This window comes from Rhododendron vialii, chromosome 7a, assembly GCF_030253575.1.
Source record: "Rhododendron vialii isolate Sample 1 chromosome 7a, ASM3025357v1".
NCBI lineage: Eukaryota > Viridiplantae > Streptophyta > Magnoliopsida > Ericales > Ericaceae > Rhododendron > Rhododendron vialii.
The window spans coordinates 35,111,789-35,129,924 of NC_080563.1; the positions used below are offsets into that span (position 1 = coordinate 35,111,789).

Consider the following 18,136-nt stretch of genomic DNA (forward strand, 5'->3'; position numbering starts at 1 on the left):
GATTTTATTTGTGATTGTTCTTGAGCAGCCAAAGTTGCCATGTAAAGACAGTTCAAAAAAAATTGACATCTGAAGTGAGGCTTCACAGTTTTAACTCGTTAAGTATATTGTTTTGCCCAACTCGTAACAGGTGGATCCGTGGCGCAATGGTAGCGCGTCTGACTCCAGATCAGAAGGTTGCGTGTTCGATTCACGTCGGGTTCAATCGTTAATTCAACCCCTTTTTGGGTGTCATTATCCTTTGATCTGCTTGACTGCTGCTCTCTCTTGCGTGTTCGATTCACGTCGGGTTCAATCGTTAATTACCCTTTTTGGGTGTCATTATCCTTTGATCTGCTTGACTGCTGCTCTCTCTCTCTCTCTCTCTCTCTCTCTCTCTCTCACACAAACTTTTTGTCAATTTGATCCTGGATTTAGCTTTGTGATTCTTTGAAACAAACGTTCAAGTTTGATAAGTACAAGCGTTCAAGCTGATGCGATTTGATAATACCTAAACCAATCTGATACTCTTTTCATAAATATATAAACATTTCGAAACCTACAAAGTGAACAACTTGGATCATTGAGTGTAATTGGAGTGAACTCTATTTTGCATCACATGGGTATCCACAAGAAGACAAAAGTAATGCCCTTTTTTTCACATTTGCCTTTTCGGGTTTTGCTAGAAACTGTCCAGTGGGCATCCACAAGAAGACAAAAGTAATGCCCTTTTTTCCATTTCTTCAAATCAAATCATCTGTCAAGAGTTTCTCCTTTCACCTCAATTATCCCAATTATTTAGTGCGTGTCTCTACACTTTTTTAATGACCATATTACCCTTCTTTTAGCTTTTTCTTTGGTTTTCTTTTCATCATGCAACTTTTCACTTTTTTTTTTTTTTTATCAACGCTTTTCACTGTTTCTGATTTCCCTTTTTCATTAAGGATGGTTTTTTTTTTTTTTTAAATACGGAAGTTACATTAAGAACTAGTACACAATTGGTAACAAATGTTCCCTCAATTTTCTAAACATAAAAGTTCACTTTCACTTGTTATTAGACCCGTTCCAAAAAACTTCTTAAAAAATAAGCAGCTTATTTAATATTTTCAAATTCAAAAATAATGTAAATATAAAAACATATTTTTGATTTTTTTTGCACCATTTAAAAGATCTCGATAAGATCTATCAAACAAGATCCATATTGCTAGAAAAATTATTTGTATAAATACATAATTTTTGAGCTTGAAATTGACTTCTTAAAAAATAAGTACTACTTATTTTCGTAAACTCATGATTTTTATCTTGTTTATATTTTTCAATTTACTCTATAATTTTTTTTCCAGTAATGTTTGCAACAATGATGGCCCTGGCGGCGATGTGATTGGCCGTGATGGCTTAGTTCCGGTAATTATGGCGGAGTCTATGAAGATTGGAGAGTGAGATTCCGTTCCGGAACACCTTCTTAAAAAATAGTAAATATTTATTTCATGTTTTCAAACTCAAAAATAATGTAAATAAAAAATAATTTTTGAATTTTTTTAACATCATATAAAAGATCTCGATAAGATCTTTCAAATAAAGATTTTTCAAATAAGATCTATATTTCATATTTTTAGATTTTAGTAAATCTATTATTTTTTTTAGTGTAAAATTATTTTCTTAAAAAAATAAGGACTTATTTTCCGTTCTAAAAGACTGGAACGGGACATGAGAGAGAGGCCGAGAGATATTGCCCCTCGTAATTTTGCTCCTGTTGATTAGTGATCCAGTGGAGTACTAAAATCTAGAAAAACTTTTAAGAGCTACTTTCGTAATTTACTCTTCGCATTTATCATTTTGGCAGACCTTTAAGTGTGTACAAACATGCAGGTACTGAGCCAAGTCAGAATCTGCACATTCACGTGCGCGTGACCCACTCCTGACAACTCACGAGGTTGTCTCCAGCATTTGCCTTTTCATAATGAGTGATGCTACAGACCAGGACATCAGCGCATGCCCCAACCCATGCTTACTATGATTGGTTCAAGTTATTATCCTGTGCGGTGTAATTTAGTTACACGTGGTGCATCTATAATATGTACTAATTACTCTTTTCCCTACTACTTCTTATAATTACAGTTCAATCCTAATTCTGAAATGGTTTTGCTCTAAGATACTGACGTTGTGCTTCAACTAACTGTTGCTCTAAATCTCTAAGCTTATTTTGTTCTTTTCCTATGAATCTAGTAAGAGTGGTACTAGATCTAGGTCTGCTTGTATATAAAGTTGTATCGAGAAGTCTACTTATTAAAAGGTTTTGAGTAAATATTTCTTCTTCTAATCTACGAATGTAAATCAAGATATGTTCTTCTTTGTTCATGCATGCAAAGATATAAGCTTATAACCAAATATTTGTGAATCCTACTCGGTACTTACCACCACATGACCCAGATAAACTGTTTAAAATAGACTGGATATTTATAAATGGAATAATATATCTGATTACCCATTAATTAATCTTTCTTTTCATTATCACCTTATTTTATGTGTCAAAATCTTTTCAAAGAAATTCCTTACTTTCCTTCTTAACCTACCTCCGAATACTATGTTCCCTCAACGCCACTCTCTGGCAAAAATGGGTTTAAGACTCAAGAAGGCTTTATGGTTTAAAGGCCTTAAGTCATTACTTCTTTAAAATTTTGAATTTTAAATACCGATGATAATCAAAACTGGATTAAAATCTTTGGGTAATACAGACATATAATTCATACAATATTCAACTTATTTATGATCATGGGGGTGTTCCCTTTCGAGAGTCCCTAAAGAACAATAAAGAACTGAAGAGAAACTTACAATATTATTACTGCAAACTGCTAATTACAAAGATCAAAGGCTCCACTGCTGAAGATTGACTCGACCAATTACAAATGCAACAAATGCTTATAGATAGCAAGTGTTCAAGTGTTAGGAGAGTCGTGAGTACAACTGAAAGACTCAACCCTATTTATAGACTGACTCAAAATTAGAATGACTGGCAACCTATTAAGAAAAGAGATCCAATTTTTTCAAAAGAAAAGTAGATGCCGCGTGATCACTGGCCCGCATCGTCACATCCTTCAACTTTCCTTTGAAAAAGAAGTCCCTCCATTATTGTTACAAAGATAGATGTCCAAAAGTAGCTGAACACATTATTTCTCTGGCTGGTGAAGAGTGGTTGAAACAGTAAAAGTGGTTGATTTTTCTCTGGCTGATAAAGAATGGTTGAAACAGTAAAAAGTGGTTGATTATTTCTCTGCTTTCGGTGAATACTTCCAAATCACTTAAAGTATCAACCCATGTGATGACAGGGTTGCTATCCATCATGGTGGGATACTTTTACTTCTTATCCTTCCATGGCATTGTTGAGATTATGGATGGCTTCATCATCGAAATCATAATCTTCATCTCCCCCATGATCAGATGGATTTGATAAATCTTCTCCTGTTAGCATTGCTCTTTGCTGGTCTTTCTGTTCCAAATAATATCTGACTAAATTATCATATCCTGTTTCAAAATGAAATTTTAATTCTGGAATGTGATCATTGGATCTAATTTTTTGAAATAGGTCTTCACATACTAAAGGTGCCTTCCCATAATCATATAGACTATCATAATGAAAACTTTCAGTTATGGTGAAGGCAATGGCATGTCTGATCTGCTTTCTTATAAAATTTGCTTCGCAAATCCATGGATCATCATTATCACAGTGATAAATTCTTCTGAGGATTGTATTTGCAGGATTGGTGTTGATGTGAATATTGTGGTAAGCAGGGATGAGTTGTCCCGTAGATGTCCATTCTGAAAGCTTTGATTCCACCACAACTTCGACTGTTGTACCTTGATCTGCTATGGAGTTAAGAACACATGCTGCAATTTTTCTTCCAAATCTGCTAGTGTCTTCTGGGTCATGGAATATAATTTGTTGAATATATCCAAAAGAATTACTTCTGTAATTTTCACCTTTTTATCTTTGAAGTTAAGGTAAAAGGGTTTGAAGTGCTTCATGTCTATGTTGGCCATAGGGATGCTGTAGACAAGTTGGCATGTACAAGCCATCCGCTCCAAAGGTGTCTGAATACAAGTTGGTTTGATCTTTGGACATGGAACAACATCTTTTTCTTGTAAATAAAGGGTTTTCCAGGAAATAGTGAGTCCTGGAATACAGCCTTCATTCTGGTTGATCTTGATCAGTTCTGAGAATAAGAATTCCTAGAAATGAGCTCTATCTTGCCTGGCTAAGTACTGAATATGATGGATAACATCTGGGGGAAATTTGAAAGAAAAGTGGTTGCCTTTGGTTGCAAAAGCTCTATTGGATCATATTCCTTACTCCACTCACTCTTTTCTTCATCTTCCAGTGGGGAAGACTACTTTCTCACTTTTACCAGTGGGGTAAAAGGGCTTCTAATCTTCTTGAGCTCCTTCTCTGATTCTAACAACTTCTTTTTGAGAGTTGTTATTTCTTCTTCAAGCTTTTGTTGATTATTGATCAACTGTTGGTTAGCCTGTTCAAAATCTTGGTTTCTTCTATTTAAAAGTCTAAAATTTCTAGTCATTAATTCGCAATGACCACAAAATCTTATTTGCTGAGAAAATGGCTGGTTAGAAGATAATTGGTTGAAAACCTGGTTATTTTCAAAACCTGCAGTCTCAAGGGCTGCCTGAGTATTTAATTTTCTAGAAGATTCTGAAATGTAAAAATTATTTCCAATGGTGCGATTTGCCCATTGATTTGCTTCTGCAAAGGTATGAAAACCTTTCCATGTTGAAGAAGGAATTCCATCTACCTTTTTTAAAACTTCTGGCCAATAGGAATAAATCCTTGGGACACTGCCTATGGCTACACAATAAAATGAAAATCTTTTTGTTGGGTTTGACCCATTTTGTTGATTAAAGAAAATATTTAAAGCATTTAAACAAGTTAAGAATCTAGGAACATCTTTGTGAGAATCTCAAAGATTATCTAAAAGACATTTCTGTTCCTCACTGATATTGTGGATGAGGTACCTGAATTTGGATATGGATTGTTTTGGAAAAACTCTGAGAGTTACACTTCCAAAGATTAAAAACTTCTGATCTGTTCTGGTTGAACTAGTTATATTGCTGAAAGATGCCATCTGAAAAATTGAAAATGTTAGTATTTATTTCCCTGGATAAATAATCTGCTAAAGTGTTTTCTTTTTCATATACTGTATAACCACTTCCTGTTATTGTATCTACAAAATTAAGCTATCTACGATTACTGATCTTTTTCTCATTAAGAAGCTTATGAAACTTAACAATTGCTTCGCAGTCTGTTCTAACTGTAAAGGGTTTAAACAACCATAACTTGAAGCTATTAATGGCATTAATAACTCCGAGTATTTCACAATCTATGCTGGCTAAATTTCTCTTTTCTCTATATTTTCCACTGGAATATCTACAAATCTTTTCTGTGAATTTTGCTGAATATTTGGTAGGTTTGCTAAGGAGTATTGCTCCCCATCCTTTTTCACTAGCATCTACGTCTATTACTATGTAATCAGATTCTAATGGTAACTCTAGTTCTGGTAAATCTCTACAAATTTTCTTGATTTTTCTGACAAGATCTATATCTTACTGGTTGAAATATTTTTGACCTGTTGGGATCGTTTTACTATATAAAGGTTCTATGATTTTACTAAGATCTTTTATAAATGGTCTAGCATAATTCAAGGTTCCTAAAAATGACTAAAGTTTCTTTTTATCGTCTATCTTATCGGGAAATTCTAGGATCTTCTGTATAATGTGTGGTTGTAACTGGATTTTTCCTTTCCCTATTCTTGCTCCTAAATATTCTATATATTTCTTGCATAGTTCCATCTTCTTTTTGCTAATGATTAAACCATTATTTATAAATAACTGAAATGTTATCATGAGATGTCTGTAATGTTCTTCCTGTGTTCTACTAAAAACAAGAATATCATCAATATAAACAAGAATAAATGAATAGTATTCTTTGAATATGTTGTCCATTTTTCTCTGAAAAATACTGAGTGCTGTTTTTAAACCAAATGGCATGACAATCCATTCATAACATCCTTGAGAACATGTGAATGCTGTCCATGGTTAGACTGGGATCCAAAAGATTAAAAATGCAAAAATGTAAGTACAAAATACAAAAGAGGCAAAAGGGGTCTTAACTGTGAATATCTAGAAATTCCGGTAAAGCATATAAAGGTACTGTAATTTGCCTTAAAACTTCTGAAAATATTGGTCTACACCATAATTATCTTAATGCCTTACACGTAGTTGTTCTTTCAACACTCAATTATTTTCTGGCATGTCCTGTTTTGAGTCGTGGGTCAGTATCTTGCTTCCTAGACTTTCTGTTTCATAATAGAACTAATTTTTGTAAGCGAATAATGCAAGATCTACACATTGGTTTAAAGTTAAATCAACCTTCGATGATTTTTCACATTTAAACTATGATTTTTTTTTTTTGAACAGCATATTTAAACTATGATATATCAAATGGTATGTCTTTCATCATGACATTGTAATTTCTTTTCATTATAGGCATGTAAATGTTTCATCAACTGATTTTTGTTAACATGCGAATTAATAGAAATATATACTCCTGACGTCCCTAATTAAATATTCGGACCTCAAACCTAAGCCTCTAAAAATATGCATTTTTTTTTGTTAATTTTTTTTACAAATCAATAGATATCAATGAATTCTTTCAAGTTAGGAATTTTTTTTGAATTTTTTAACCAAAAAAATACATATCTTTAAAGGCCTAGATTTGCAGGTCAAATATTTATTAGAGATATGGAAAGTATGTTTTTTTGTATTTGGATGGAATATTTGGGGCAATTTTATACCTTATGGAATAAAAGTTTGTGGCAATATTACAAGGAAAATGATATTGACACTCTAAAAATTGATGCAGACACTCCAAAAAATAAAGGAAAGTGACTTTGGAATTACACTGATTTTGAAGTGCATGCATCAATTTTTGGAGTGCCAATAGCATTTTCTTATTACAATTACAATGGGGTCAAAATTTCTAATCAACGTACAAACTTCTATCTCCATTATATAAATTTTAGAACATTCAAAATTGAGTGGGTCAATTGGCCCCCTTAATTCCTTTATATGGCTCCGCCCTTGACGTGATAGATTTTTTTTTTTTTTTGGGTTGGTAAAGATTGTTAACCCTTGACATGAATTTTTATTTTTTTTTGAACCGACCCTTGACATGATAGATTTTTTTGTTTTGTGGTAAAGATTTTACTTGATCAAGTAAAATCCTAAAAATTGATAATATATAAATCAGAAAGAATTTCTAACAGTTTGATGAGGTCATGAATTAATTGATCCTTTCAGACACCAGTTAAAAGATACTCGTGCCCAATCTTGGATCTTCGATTTGTTAATGGAAAATGAAGAGGATCGAGGAGGAAACATGCATGAATAATGAAATTTTTTTCATTGAAAATGAAACAAAACAATTTCACTGTGCTTAATTTTTGTTTTATTATTTTCTTCTCCGTTTCTTCTCAAACTAAAGGGGAAATTATAGTTACCCCCTCTAACTATGCCTCGCATACACTTACCCCCCTTTAACTTTGTTTTTTGGCACTTAACCCCCTCAAACTAACGGAAATTCAAACGGTCATAACTTCAAACGGTCATAACTTCTTCATCCAAAATCAAAAATATGCAAATTATATATCGATTTCGAGGTCTTGAAGTCAGCTTTCTAATGACACCAAAATCACATCACGATTCAAAGCACACAGAAAGTTATGATCAAAATGATCTTTCTGTCTACCAGCCCTTACTCTTTTGATCATAACTTTCTGTGCGCTTTGAATCGTGATGTGATTTTAGTGTCATTAGAAAGCTGACTTCAAGATCTTGAAATCGATATATAATTTGCATATTTTCGACTTTGGACGAAAAAGTTATGACCGTTTGAAGTTATGACCTTTTGAATTTCCGTTAGTTTGAGGGGGTTAAGTGCCAAAAAACAAAGTTAGAGGGGGGTAAATGTACGCGAGGCATAGTTAGAGGGGGTAACTATAATTTCCCCCAAACTAAACAAGGAATAATTATTCTCCTTTCCTTTTTTTTTCCGAGGTTCCAAACAAGCCCCCATCCTTTCTTTTCCCTAGTTTTCGGCCATTTTCTGGCAACTATCAAGTAAACTCCGGCTGTCCATTTTCTGGTAAAGTAATTGGTTTGGTGACTAGGTTTTTGCATTTGGAAATGAAAAATGACTATCCATCCCTCAATTGAACTTGCTCTAAAGCTTTCTCCCTCTTTGTGTTGTTGGGATGGGAATATTGATAAGAAGAAAATTGGTTGAAACGAAACTTATTGAAAACGCAAAAGGTATGAATTTCGCACTCTATTTTTCTCCAATCCATTTCTTTTTCAATTAGATAAACAAAATTTAAGAATTGCTTGCATTGGGTGGTTGACCAATAGTTGCTGGATTTTGGTACGTTGTTTACTATATATTATGTTGAAATTTTCTACATTAGCAGTTGAGTCGAGTACTATCCTTTTATTTATTTCTTCATGAATGGTGTGTTTCATCTGAGTCACATAATACGCGGGCGCGCTGCTATGGGAGTGTGAGTACAAACACGAAAACATCTCTGAAAAATATACCGAAGGATTAAAATTTGTGAATGCGGAGATTGAAAACGCAATCACAGAGCTATAATTGATAGCGAAAGCGTATACTATTTTGAGAGTTTCATCATCAGCTACCTAACCCTCTGTGCGTTGTTGGCGGGAACTGACGGCTATTAAAGTCACCCATAGAGGAGAAAGTTTCCTAGGGCACCAAATAGCCCACAAACAGTCGGAAGCCAATTGATTCCCTACTTGCCCAATTATCGTTTTCCCTTCTCCGGCGAAAATTCCCGGCGGCAATCGGATTCCCTCTCCGTCGACGAGCCAATTCCTAGGTTGCTCTCTCTCTCTCTCTCTCTCTCTCTCTCTCTCTCTCTCTCTCTCTCTCCTGTGTGTGTGTGTGTGTGTGTGTGTGTGTTTGTGCGCGCGCCCCATACAATCTGAAATGATTCTTTGCATTGGGTTGTGCTTCTTTATAGACAATTGCTCGTGCGACTCAATTCTTTTAAACATCAACCGTTTAACGAACACATCGCCCTGATATTGTATTCAGCTAAAAGTTGAGTTTGTTTATGATCTTGTATTGTTTTGTGTTGTAGTTACTATTTGCTGGTTTTAATTCTAGAGACCCATAGACTGTCGTCCGTTGCATTGTCAATTGTGTTTTTGACTGAAATACTACTTCAGGCACTACCTATGGATGCAACAAGCAGCTCAGAAACTCCCCAAGATACTGTATACGAAGAGATTGAGTCCTTCTTCGACTCAGCACCGCCTCTAAAAGATGGCGCAGATATCAGTAGAAAATTAAATGAATTCATTGCGAGGGATTCTCAGTCAACAGGCAAGTTTGTTTCTGACGGTTGTTTTCCTCTTGCGTCACTGCGTCCTTTTCTATGCTATCTGTTTGCTTTGGAGATTGTTAAATTGACTGATGTTTTGCGTGTATTTCAGGAGGTGGAGGAGCTACCAGGGTTGTGTGTGTGACATCTGGCGGTACAACAGTTCCTTTGGAGAAGCGATGTGTTCGTTATATCGACAATTTTAGTTCAGGTCACAGAGGGGCAGCGTCCACAGAGTAATTATGCTGTATCTTATGTGTATTATGTTGTTCTAGGCTGTTAGTCTTTTTTATGCCGAGATGAATTTTGTTGTCAATTGCAGGTATTTTCTGAAGGCTGGGTATTCCGTTATATTTCTCTACCGAAGGTGCATTTCTCATACCTAACGAGAAGGGGAAATAGAATTCTGGTTCTCCCCTGTTTTTGCTTCTATTCACCCAGAAATACATTATTGGTCCATGAGGATGTCATATTTACATTTGTTTTAGAGTAATAATAGTAGAGGATACTGTATGGCTATGTATGCAGGGGAACCTTCCAGCCGTTTTGTAGATCTCTTCCAGAAGATCCATTGCTTGAATGTTTTGAGGTCAGCAAGGAGCTTAATGTCCAAGGTAGTTGTTTTGTATGGGTACTTTTGACAAGTACATTATATGATCGTAAAAAATGCGCTGAAAGGCTCACATACACTTTTTAAGTAGCAATATAGTATCTTTTTATAGTACGACACTTTATAAAAGTAGAATGATTGTTTTCTTGCTTGAAACCATTGGAGAGCAGGCTGAATGCAGCCAGAGATTAACTGAACTGAGCACTAGGAAATACGAATAACTAAGATGCTTGAAGTTGTTTTGACTATGACAAAGCCCATGATACCCATCAGCTTTGGTTTAAGAATCTTGAAATTTTCATTGTACATTACGTCAGAAGTTGCCGACTTACTCAGTAAATATTGATCTTTTTCCTCGTTTTGTTTACACTGGAGGACCTTCATGATAGCACTCTTTTGTTAAGTTTATTACAATTCTATCATGAATTAGATTGTGGTTGTATCCTTTAACCATCGATGCTTCTCAAAAAGTGAATATTTCAGTATTTTGTTCAACATTTCAGCACGCCAGTCACATTCTGAAGCAGTGAAGAGGGCCATTGGTGAACATTGTGCCGTATGGATCGTAACTCTGTCATATAATGGTTTCAAAGTTTTCACTGCAATGTCATTAAGGGTTAGCTTTGTAAAGACTGAGCCACTTAGGGATTGCATTTTATTGCAGGCTATAGATCAAGGCTATTTGTTGAAACTTCCCTTCACTACTATATTCGAGTATCTCCAGGTTACCTCCATTGGCATTTTAAATGTTTCTCTGAACTCTGACTGATGCGGTGATTGACATTTTGCGGTCCTTTTTATTCTTCATTTGTCCATATGAGGGTTTGGAAGTTTGTCTATGTACAATGATGAGTGACGTCTTCTGCATTCTTCATTATGCTAACTGTTCATGCATACACAGTCTTGGGTTGAACTCAAGCCCAAAAACTAGTTGTTGAAGTGAGGGTGTCCTCATGCTTAGATACCTCATATACTTAGGTACCCGGGCAATGTGGGACTTTGCTTAACACCCTCCCTCGTGCGCAACATGTTCACTCGGCAGCAACTGCCAATGAAATCAGACTATTGATTCCTCCCACTTTGTGCATATATGTTTATTACCAACCAGTTTCATATGTGTAACAAGGGTTATCGACAATAGAGGGAAGGAAAAGCAAAAGGAAAAAGATTTCGGGTATTCTTGCCATCAAAATTCTTTTTCCTTTTCGTTAGTTTTCATTTGTTTAGTTCATAATAAATGATTATTCAGATATAAGAGTGTTCTTATTCTCATACATAAATAGGTGTATAATGTGCAAGAAGCGAAAGTTGGTCGATTAATCCTCTCACTTCAATGTTCTAGTTTCTCATACACTAGCCAGAAAAGTTCCATTATCCTGTAGGCTGGATTACCATACATAAATAGGTGTATAATGGGCAAGAAGCGAAAGTTGGTCGATTAATCCTCTCACTTCAATGTTCTAGTTTCTCATACACTAGCCAAAAAAGTTCCATTATCCTGTAGGCTGGATTACCAGAAAGGCCAATAGCAGGAAGGAGAACCTTGCAAGCCTACATGATTAATTATGTAGGAGGACCAGAAAACTTGACCACCTCATTACCTCTTCAGTATTCAGGCACACAACAATCAAGTTGATAATCTGTTCTCTTAGTGCAAATAAGAAGAGCTTGGTGTAGTGGTCCGAATATTCTAGTTCGGCCACAATCACTACATTCGGCGAAAGGCAACTAGGCTCGGCCATGTCCCCACAATGCTCCCTTGAAGCTCGGCTCGACCCGGAGCTAGGCAACTGGGCTCGGCTATATCTCCCACGATGCTCCCTCGAAGCTCAGGCTCGGCCCAGAGCTAGGCAACTGGGCTCGGCCATGTCCCCACAATGCTCTCTCGAAGCTCGGCTCGACCCGGAGCTAGGCAACTAGGCTCGGCCATGTCTCCCACAATGCTCCCTCGAAGCTCAGGCTCGGCTCGGAGCTAGGCAACTGGGCTCGGCCATATCTCCCACGATGCTCCCTCGAAGCTCAGGCTCGGCCCGGAGCTAGGCAACTGGGCTCGGCCATGTCTCCCACGATGCTCGGCTTGGCTCGGAGCTAGGCAACTGGGCTCGGCCATGTCTCCCACGATGCTCAGCTCGGCTCGGAGCTAGGCAACTGGGCTCGGCCATGTCTCCCATGATGCTCCCATGAAGCTCGGCTCGGCCCGGAGCTAGGCAACTGGGCTCGGCCATGTCTCCAATGACAGCTCACACTAACCGCCTTATCCGCTACGTCACGGGTGAAGTCAGCCGACGCGTGTCAGACGCATAGACGAACTTGGAGAGCAAGCCAAGAATCCTCTATAAATACCAAGGGATAGTCGGCCTAAAAGGTACATCGTCTCCTACCCTCGAAACCCTAGTCCTTTGCTTTTCTCTCTCTGCACTATTCTCATCCTCGCGCCGGAGGGCCATTCCGGGGCTCCTCCGATGTGCTCTTTAGTCGTGCTTCGTGGTGCAGGTTAGGTTCAAGGGAAAGAGGTTAGATCCAAACGAATAGCAGTTCCAGAGGAAGCAAGCCACGTTCATCGGAGCCCCACAATTGGTGAACCTGACGTGAAACTTCTTCTTGGATCCGCGGCGGCTCCGCCTCCATCTCTCTTCTCAACTTCCTCTCCCTTTGAATCAAACCATCGTTTCTTAGCCAAAATGGGTGGAGGACAACCAAACATACTCCCTCCCCAGAGAAAACAACCATCACTCCTCCGATCGGCGGCCATATCTATGTCTCTATGCCCCCTATCGCGGGGCTCTCTCCCGCCTCAAGACGCAATAAAGGTGGGTTTGGCAAGGTTCAGTGACACAAAGAAGACACTCCAATGGATCTCCTAGTTAGGGGACCGTCCAAAACAACGACTACAAAGACCCTGAAATGGTTGATACACAACCGAGCCACATAAAGCTCGAGGTCGGCGGGAGAAGGGGCTATCACTACGAAAAGTCCAAAGACAAAATCCAAACGATTGTTCGGCGCTTGTGCCATCAACGGCCTTCGGCCAACCCTCAATTGTCGGGGCTTTTTAGAGTTCAATCGACTATTCGGTGCTTGCGCCATCAACGGCCTTCGGCCAACCCTCAATGGCCTTCGGCCGACTCTCAACCGTCGGGGCTTTTTAGAGTCCAATCGACTATTTGGTGCTTGCGCCATCAACGGCCTTCGGCCAACCCTCAATCGTCGGGGCTTTTTAGAGTCCAATCGACTGTTCGATGCTTGCGCCATCAACGGCCTTTGGCCAACCCTTAATGGCCTTCGGCCAACTCTCAACCGTCGGGGCTTTTTAGAGTCCAATGGATTGTTCGGCGCTTACGCCATCAACGGCCTTCGGCCAACTCTCAACCGTCGGGGCTTTTTAGAGTCCAATCAATTGTTCGGCGGTTGCGCCATCAACGGCCTTTGGCCAACCCTCAACCGTCGGGGCTTTTTAGAGTCCAATCAACTGTTCAGCACTTGTGCCATCAACGACCTTCGTATCAAGTCGGCCAACTCTTCAAACTGTTGGGGCTTTTAAGAGTCCACACGACGTTCGGCGCTTGCGCCATCAAAGACCATATCGGTCGGCCAACTTTCTCACGCCGGGGGGCTTCCTAGAATCCATATGGCATTTGGCCCTTGCACCATCAAAGGCTCTCATTATGGTTCGGCCAGACTCATTGTCAACTTCTCCTGTACTCTATTTGTACTAGAAGAAGTTGAGGGGCTATTGTAGTGGTCCGAATATTCTGGTTCGGCCACAATCACTACATTCGGCGGAAGGCAACTAGGCTCGGCCATGTCCCCACAATGCTCCCTCGAAGCTCAGCTCGACCCGGAGCTAGGCAACTGGGCTCGGCCATATCTCCCACGATGCTCCCTCGAAGCTCAGGCTCGGCCCGGAGCTAGGCAACTGGGCTCGGCCATGTCCCCACAATGCTCCCTCGAAGCTCGGCTCGACCCGGAGCTAGGCAACTAGGCTCGGCCATGTCTCCCACAATGCTCCCTCGAAGCTCAGGCTCGGCTCGGAGCTAGGCAACTGGGCTCGGCCATATCTCCCACGATGCTCCCTCGAAGCCCAGGCTTGGCCCGGAGCTAGGCAACTGGGCTCGGCCATGTCTCCCACGATGCTTGGCTTGGCTCGGAGCTAGGCAACTGGGCTCGGCCATGTCTCCCACGATGCTCCCATGAAGCTCGGCTCGGCCCGGAGCTAGGCAACTGGGCTCGGCCCGGAGCTAGGCAACTGGGTTCGGCCATGTCTCCAATGACAGCTCACACTAACTGCCTTATCCGCTACGTCACGGGTGACGTCAGCTGACGCGTGTCAGACGCATAGACGAACTTGGAGAGCAAGCCAAGAATCCTCTATAAATACCAAGGGATAGCCGCCCTAAAAGGTACATCGTCTACTACCCTCGAAACCCTAGTCCTTTGCTTTCCTCTCTCTGCACTATTCTCATCCTCGCGCCGGAGGGCCATTCCGGGGCTCCTCCGATGTGCTCTTTAGTCGTGCTTCGTGGTGCAGGTTAGGTTCAAGGGAAAGAGGTTAGATCCAGACGAATAGCAGTTCCAGAGGAAGCAAGCCACGTTCATCGGAGCCCCACACTTGGATAGCATGTTTCACTACCTAAATAACAGTAGTTCTCGTGTTTAGTAGTTGTGATGTGGATTTGTACTGTTTTGGCAATATTTTTACACAAGAAATGCATTTTATGAACTTTAAACATGTTTTGCAAATACAACTGCTCAAATTGCTTTTTACTTGATAAAGCTTGCCTTCGATTTTTCACCTAAGTAATAGTCTTCTTCTGTGCAAGTTTCTTCAACTTGACTTCTTATTTTTGGGTGCATAGCTGGCCTTCTTATATGCTTATTATTGCAGCCTAATTCCTGACTCTCTTTATTTTCTGCTGCTTTGCTTGATTCAGTGAAGCAATTGTTTTGATTTTTCATCGTTTTTCCATGGGCAGATTTTACAGTTGATTGCAATGTCGATGAAGAATCTTGGGAAATGTGCAATGTTTTATCTTGCAGCTGCCGTATCTGACTTTTATGTTCCGTGGAAGAGCATGGTAATGATTTAGTTTTTTGTTTTCTTTTTCATCGTGATAAGGTACTTAAACGATGTAGACTTTTGTGTTCTGTGGAAGAGCATGGTAATGATTTTGTGTTTTATTTCCTTTTCTTTTTCATAGTGAAAAGGTACTTAAACTATGTATGTTTTCCCTTCACTGCTGGTGCCTGGAGCACAGGAACATTGATACCTGCTGTGGTGGTGGTTGCCTTGGAACTTTTGTAGTTGTCGGTCACTGTGGAATGTTGCATCTGATGCTCCTGCACTAATAACCACATACATGTTTAGTAACGTCACCTGCCTGTGTCCAACATGTGTCAACCACATACACTATTTGGCACACTCTGAACATGTGTCGGATACGCTTAAATATGTTTCCAACTGTTTAGTATATATTTTCTTGTCACACATGCTGGGACACGCTGGGGACATGCTAGGGAAACATTAGAAGGTCCGTGCTTCTAGCTCCTGCACTGTATCAGGATGCATCACACCTTTTAGCTTTGTCCCTCTCCTAATTATATTCTGAGTCAGTGCAAATGAAATCTATAAATTCAGATGCACGTGGAAATGTTTTCAGACATCATCAACTTGGCAATCTTACACAGGAGAAATGGATTCGTCGCTGAAAGCATATTTTCAATGTACTAGAAAGTATTTGTTAAAAAAGGTGTGCAAGAATATTTTTTAAATGGTTATGGTGGATTGATATGCTCTTGACATCTCTCTTACAATTAGTTCTTCCATGCCCATAGCAATAGCAGACATAATCCACGTGGTCAATTAGTTCTTCTCTTCTATACGTTGGGACTCCACACCATTTTCTGCATCATCAATGATTACTCCGTGGAACATTACAGAATTGAAGATCACTTGAGCTAGGATTTACTTCTCCCCAGTTGATATCCTTATTGGTGATTTTGTAACAGGTGGAGCATAAAATTCAGTCTGCATCTGGTCCTTTGGATATGCGACTGGTTCAAGTCCCGAAGATGCTTTCAGTTCTCCGCAAAGATTGGGTTCCCATGGCCTTCTGCATATCATTCAAGGTTAGATATTTACTCCCATGATTTAGATTATCCCAATTCATGGTTACTTGAATTGGTTAAGGCTAAACCATCCTGATGGATTGATGAAAACCAACTAATGAAGTATCTAGATTGATGAGAACCAACTAATGTACTCCATAAACAAAGGCTCCCTCCATCCCATAGTCTCTTTTGGGAATTCCTACTTTTAAGAAGCATTCCAATTCTAGTTCGAGGACAGTAATTTCCAACATTACAACCATATTCTCACTTTTTTGAAGACATAGTCGTTGGTAGTGGTTACGGTTAGTTTTTTGAAAACCTTGTACTTTTATACTTGTGACTTTTCCAAAATGACTATCGCTTTGTGACATCCAGAGATGGAAGATGGACTAGAGATTTGGAATGAGGGAATAAAACAACGAAGGAGTCAGTTGTCTTGGAGTCTTTGGAGGGTAAAGCCCCAACCTCCAAAGATGAACAAATCAAAGAAGTCAGTGTAAAGGGTTCACTTTCTATTTTCTTCTCCTATTTTTCATTAAAGGTTCATTACCTGGTGGTGGTCCTAACTTCTTGACAAAGATTAAAGTTTCATTATCTTGGAGTCTTTGGAGGCTTGCGCTATACCTAATTCACCTCTCAATGACGGGGCTAACCCTAAGTAGCCTTCTCCATTTGTCGTATGATCCAAAAATTCGTTACAACTTGTAGGCGAACATATTGATTCTGCTAAATGGTGCAATCTATCTTCTTCTTCAGGAGTTTTAAATGAGGTGCTATACGAGTGAAAGTTGCTATATTTAGATGGGCTCTGACTGTAGCCCATTTAGATAACCAAATTTTCCTACGCTGACCATGGATACATCCTCCTCTTTTTTCGTTTCTTTTTTTCCCTCTGTTCCCCCCTTGGCTCAACAGCTCGAGACAGATTCCAAGATTCTTCTAGAGAAGGCAGAAATGGCCCTTAAAAAGTACAAGATGCACTTGGTAGTAGCGAATGAGCTTGAGACTCGGAAAGAGGTTGTTGTAGTTGTCACCAGTAGTGAAAAGATTTCAGTCCACCGGGACAAAAATGAAGCCCGTGCTGATGTAGAGAGTCCTCTAATCAAACTCCTTGTGGAGAAACATTCGTCTTACATTGAAGGTCCAGATTTTTGATTTCTCAGCTTACACAGCGTAAGGTGACAGATTCTTGCGAAATTGTTCAAATAATGCTATTGCTCTAATCTTCAAGCAAAGCCCTATGTAAGAATGTTGCGACATGTTTTGATTCCTTGAATTGATACAAAGGTTTCGAAGAGTCCAGAGAGAAGCGCCAAAGTATATTTTCCTCATGTTTTTCTCTTTATTTATACAAAGATTTTGAGAGATTCAAAAGCTTGTTCCTTGTAATGGTAACTTTTTTTTGTTCTCTTCTGATATATGTTATCTGCAAAGGGGTTATTGCAATTACATTTGTTTGATTAGCGTTTAGCTCTCCCTTTCGTTGATCGGCTGATCACAGTACACAGTTCATTTATTCTTCTACTTTTTTTTTTTTTTGATGTGTTTTGAGGAAACACCGCAATTCACCTGGCCCTGCTCAAATGCTGCGTCAAACAGGTGGGAGGATTCAAAATTGCTACCACCAGAGTCAAATTTCGCATGTCAGGGTCTACTGTGTGTGGAGCCCACTCATGTACTTGAATGTATGTGTTAATGTGCGGTAGTAGCACAATTGGGGAAGATTTTGCTTCTACCTTCCCTTAGCCTCCAATGAACTTTGATGGCTTCAGTCTTACGAAAGCACGTGCGCAGAGAGAGTCTCTCTCTCTCTCTCTCTCTCTCTCTCTCTCTCTCCCAAGTCTCCTTAGATACATAATCCACACTATTTAGTTTACTATGTGACAGAAGACATTCGCTTTTTCCCCTCGACGAAAGTCAGTATTATCTCACACATTATGTGAGAAATCTCATATATCCATAATCCACT

General features: G+C 39.3%; 1 protein-coding gene, 1 long non-coding RNA gene and 1 other non-coding gene across 4 annotated transcripts; all 3 read left to right on the plus strand.

Moving 5' to 3' along the window:
* The first annotated feature begins 132 nt into the window (after positions 1-132).
* On the plus strand, positions 133-204 carry TRNAW-CCA (transfer RNA tryptophan (anticodon CCA)). Its single transcript has one exon. It is a non-coding gene; the product is annotated as a tRNA-Trp (tRNA).
* Positions 205-8,688: 8,484 nt separating this feature from the next.
* LOC131333522 (phosphopantothenate--cysteine ligase 2-like) lies at positions 8,689-17,616 on the plus strand. Of its 2 annotated transcripts, none has more exons than XM_058368083.1 (10): positions 8,689-8,942; positions 9,295-9,451; positions 9,562-9,685; positions 9,772-9,816; positions 9,978-10,063; positions 10,563-10,615; positions 10,724-10,783; positions 15,033-15,134; positions 16,066-16,185; positions 17,083-17,616. In XM_058368083.1, exons 2-10 carry the CDS (start codon positions 9,304-9,306, stop codon positions 17,320-17,322), a joined length of 978 nt encoding a protein of 325 aa, XP_058224066.1. In that variant the 5' UTR covers positions 8,689-8,942; positions 9,295-9,303; the 3' UTR covers positions 17,323-17,616. The 2 variants fall into 2 exon arrangements, with proteins under 2 accessions (XP_058224066.1, XP_058224067.1); XM_058368084.1 differs by having other exon boundaries at positions 8,815-8,942; positions 9,207-9,451.
* Positions 10,790-15,026, plus strand: LOC131333523 (uncharacterized). The gene is made up of 3 exons (XR_009201831.1): positions 10,790-11,342; positions 11,465-11,735; positions 14,677-15,026. It is a non-coding gene; the product is annotated as an uncharacterized LOC131333523 (long non-coding RNA).
* Positions 17,617-18,136: the final 520 nt, after the last annotated feature.

What these genes read in the sequence shown, in the direction of transcription:
- LOC131333522 (XM_058368083.1), top strand. Translation starts at nt 9,304, where the DNA reads ATGGATGCAACAAGCAGCTCAGAAACTCCCCAAGATACTGTATACGAA. An exon ending in GTTATATTTCTCTACCGAAG is followed by an intron (nt 9,817 to 9,977) that starts GTGCATTTCTCA and finishes CTATGTATGCAG; the next exon opens with GGGAACCTTCCAGCCGTTTT. An exon ending in CCTTCTGCATATCATTCAAG is followed by an intron (nt 16,186 to 17,082) that starts GTTAGATATTTA and finishes TTGGCTCAACAG; the next exon opens with CTCGAGACAGATTCCAAGAT.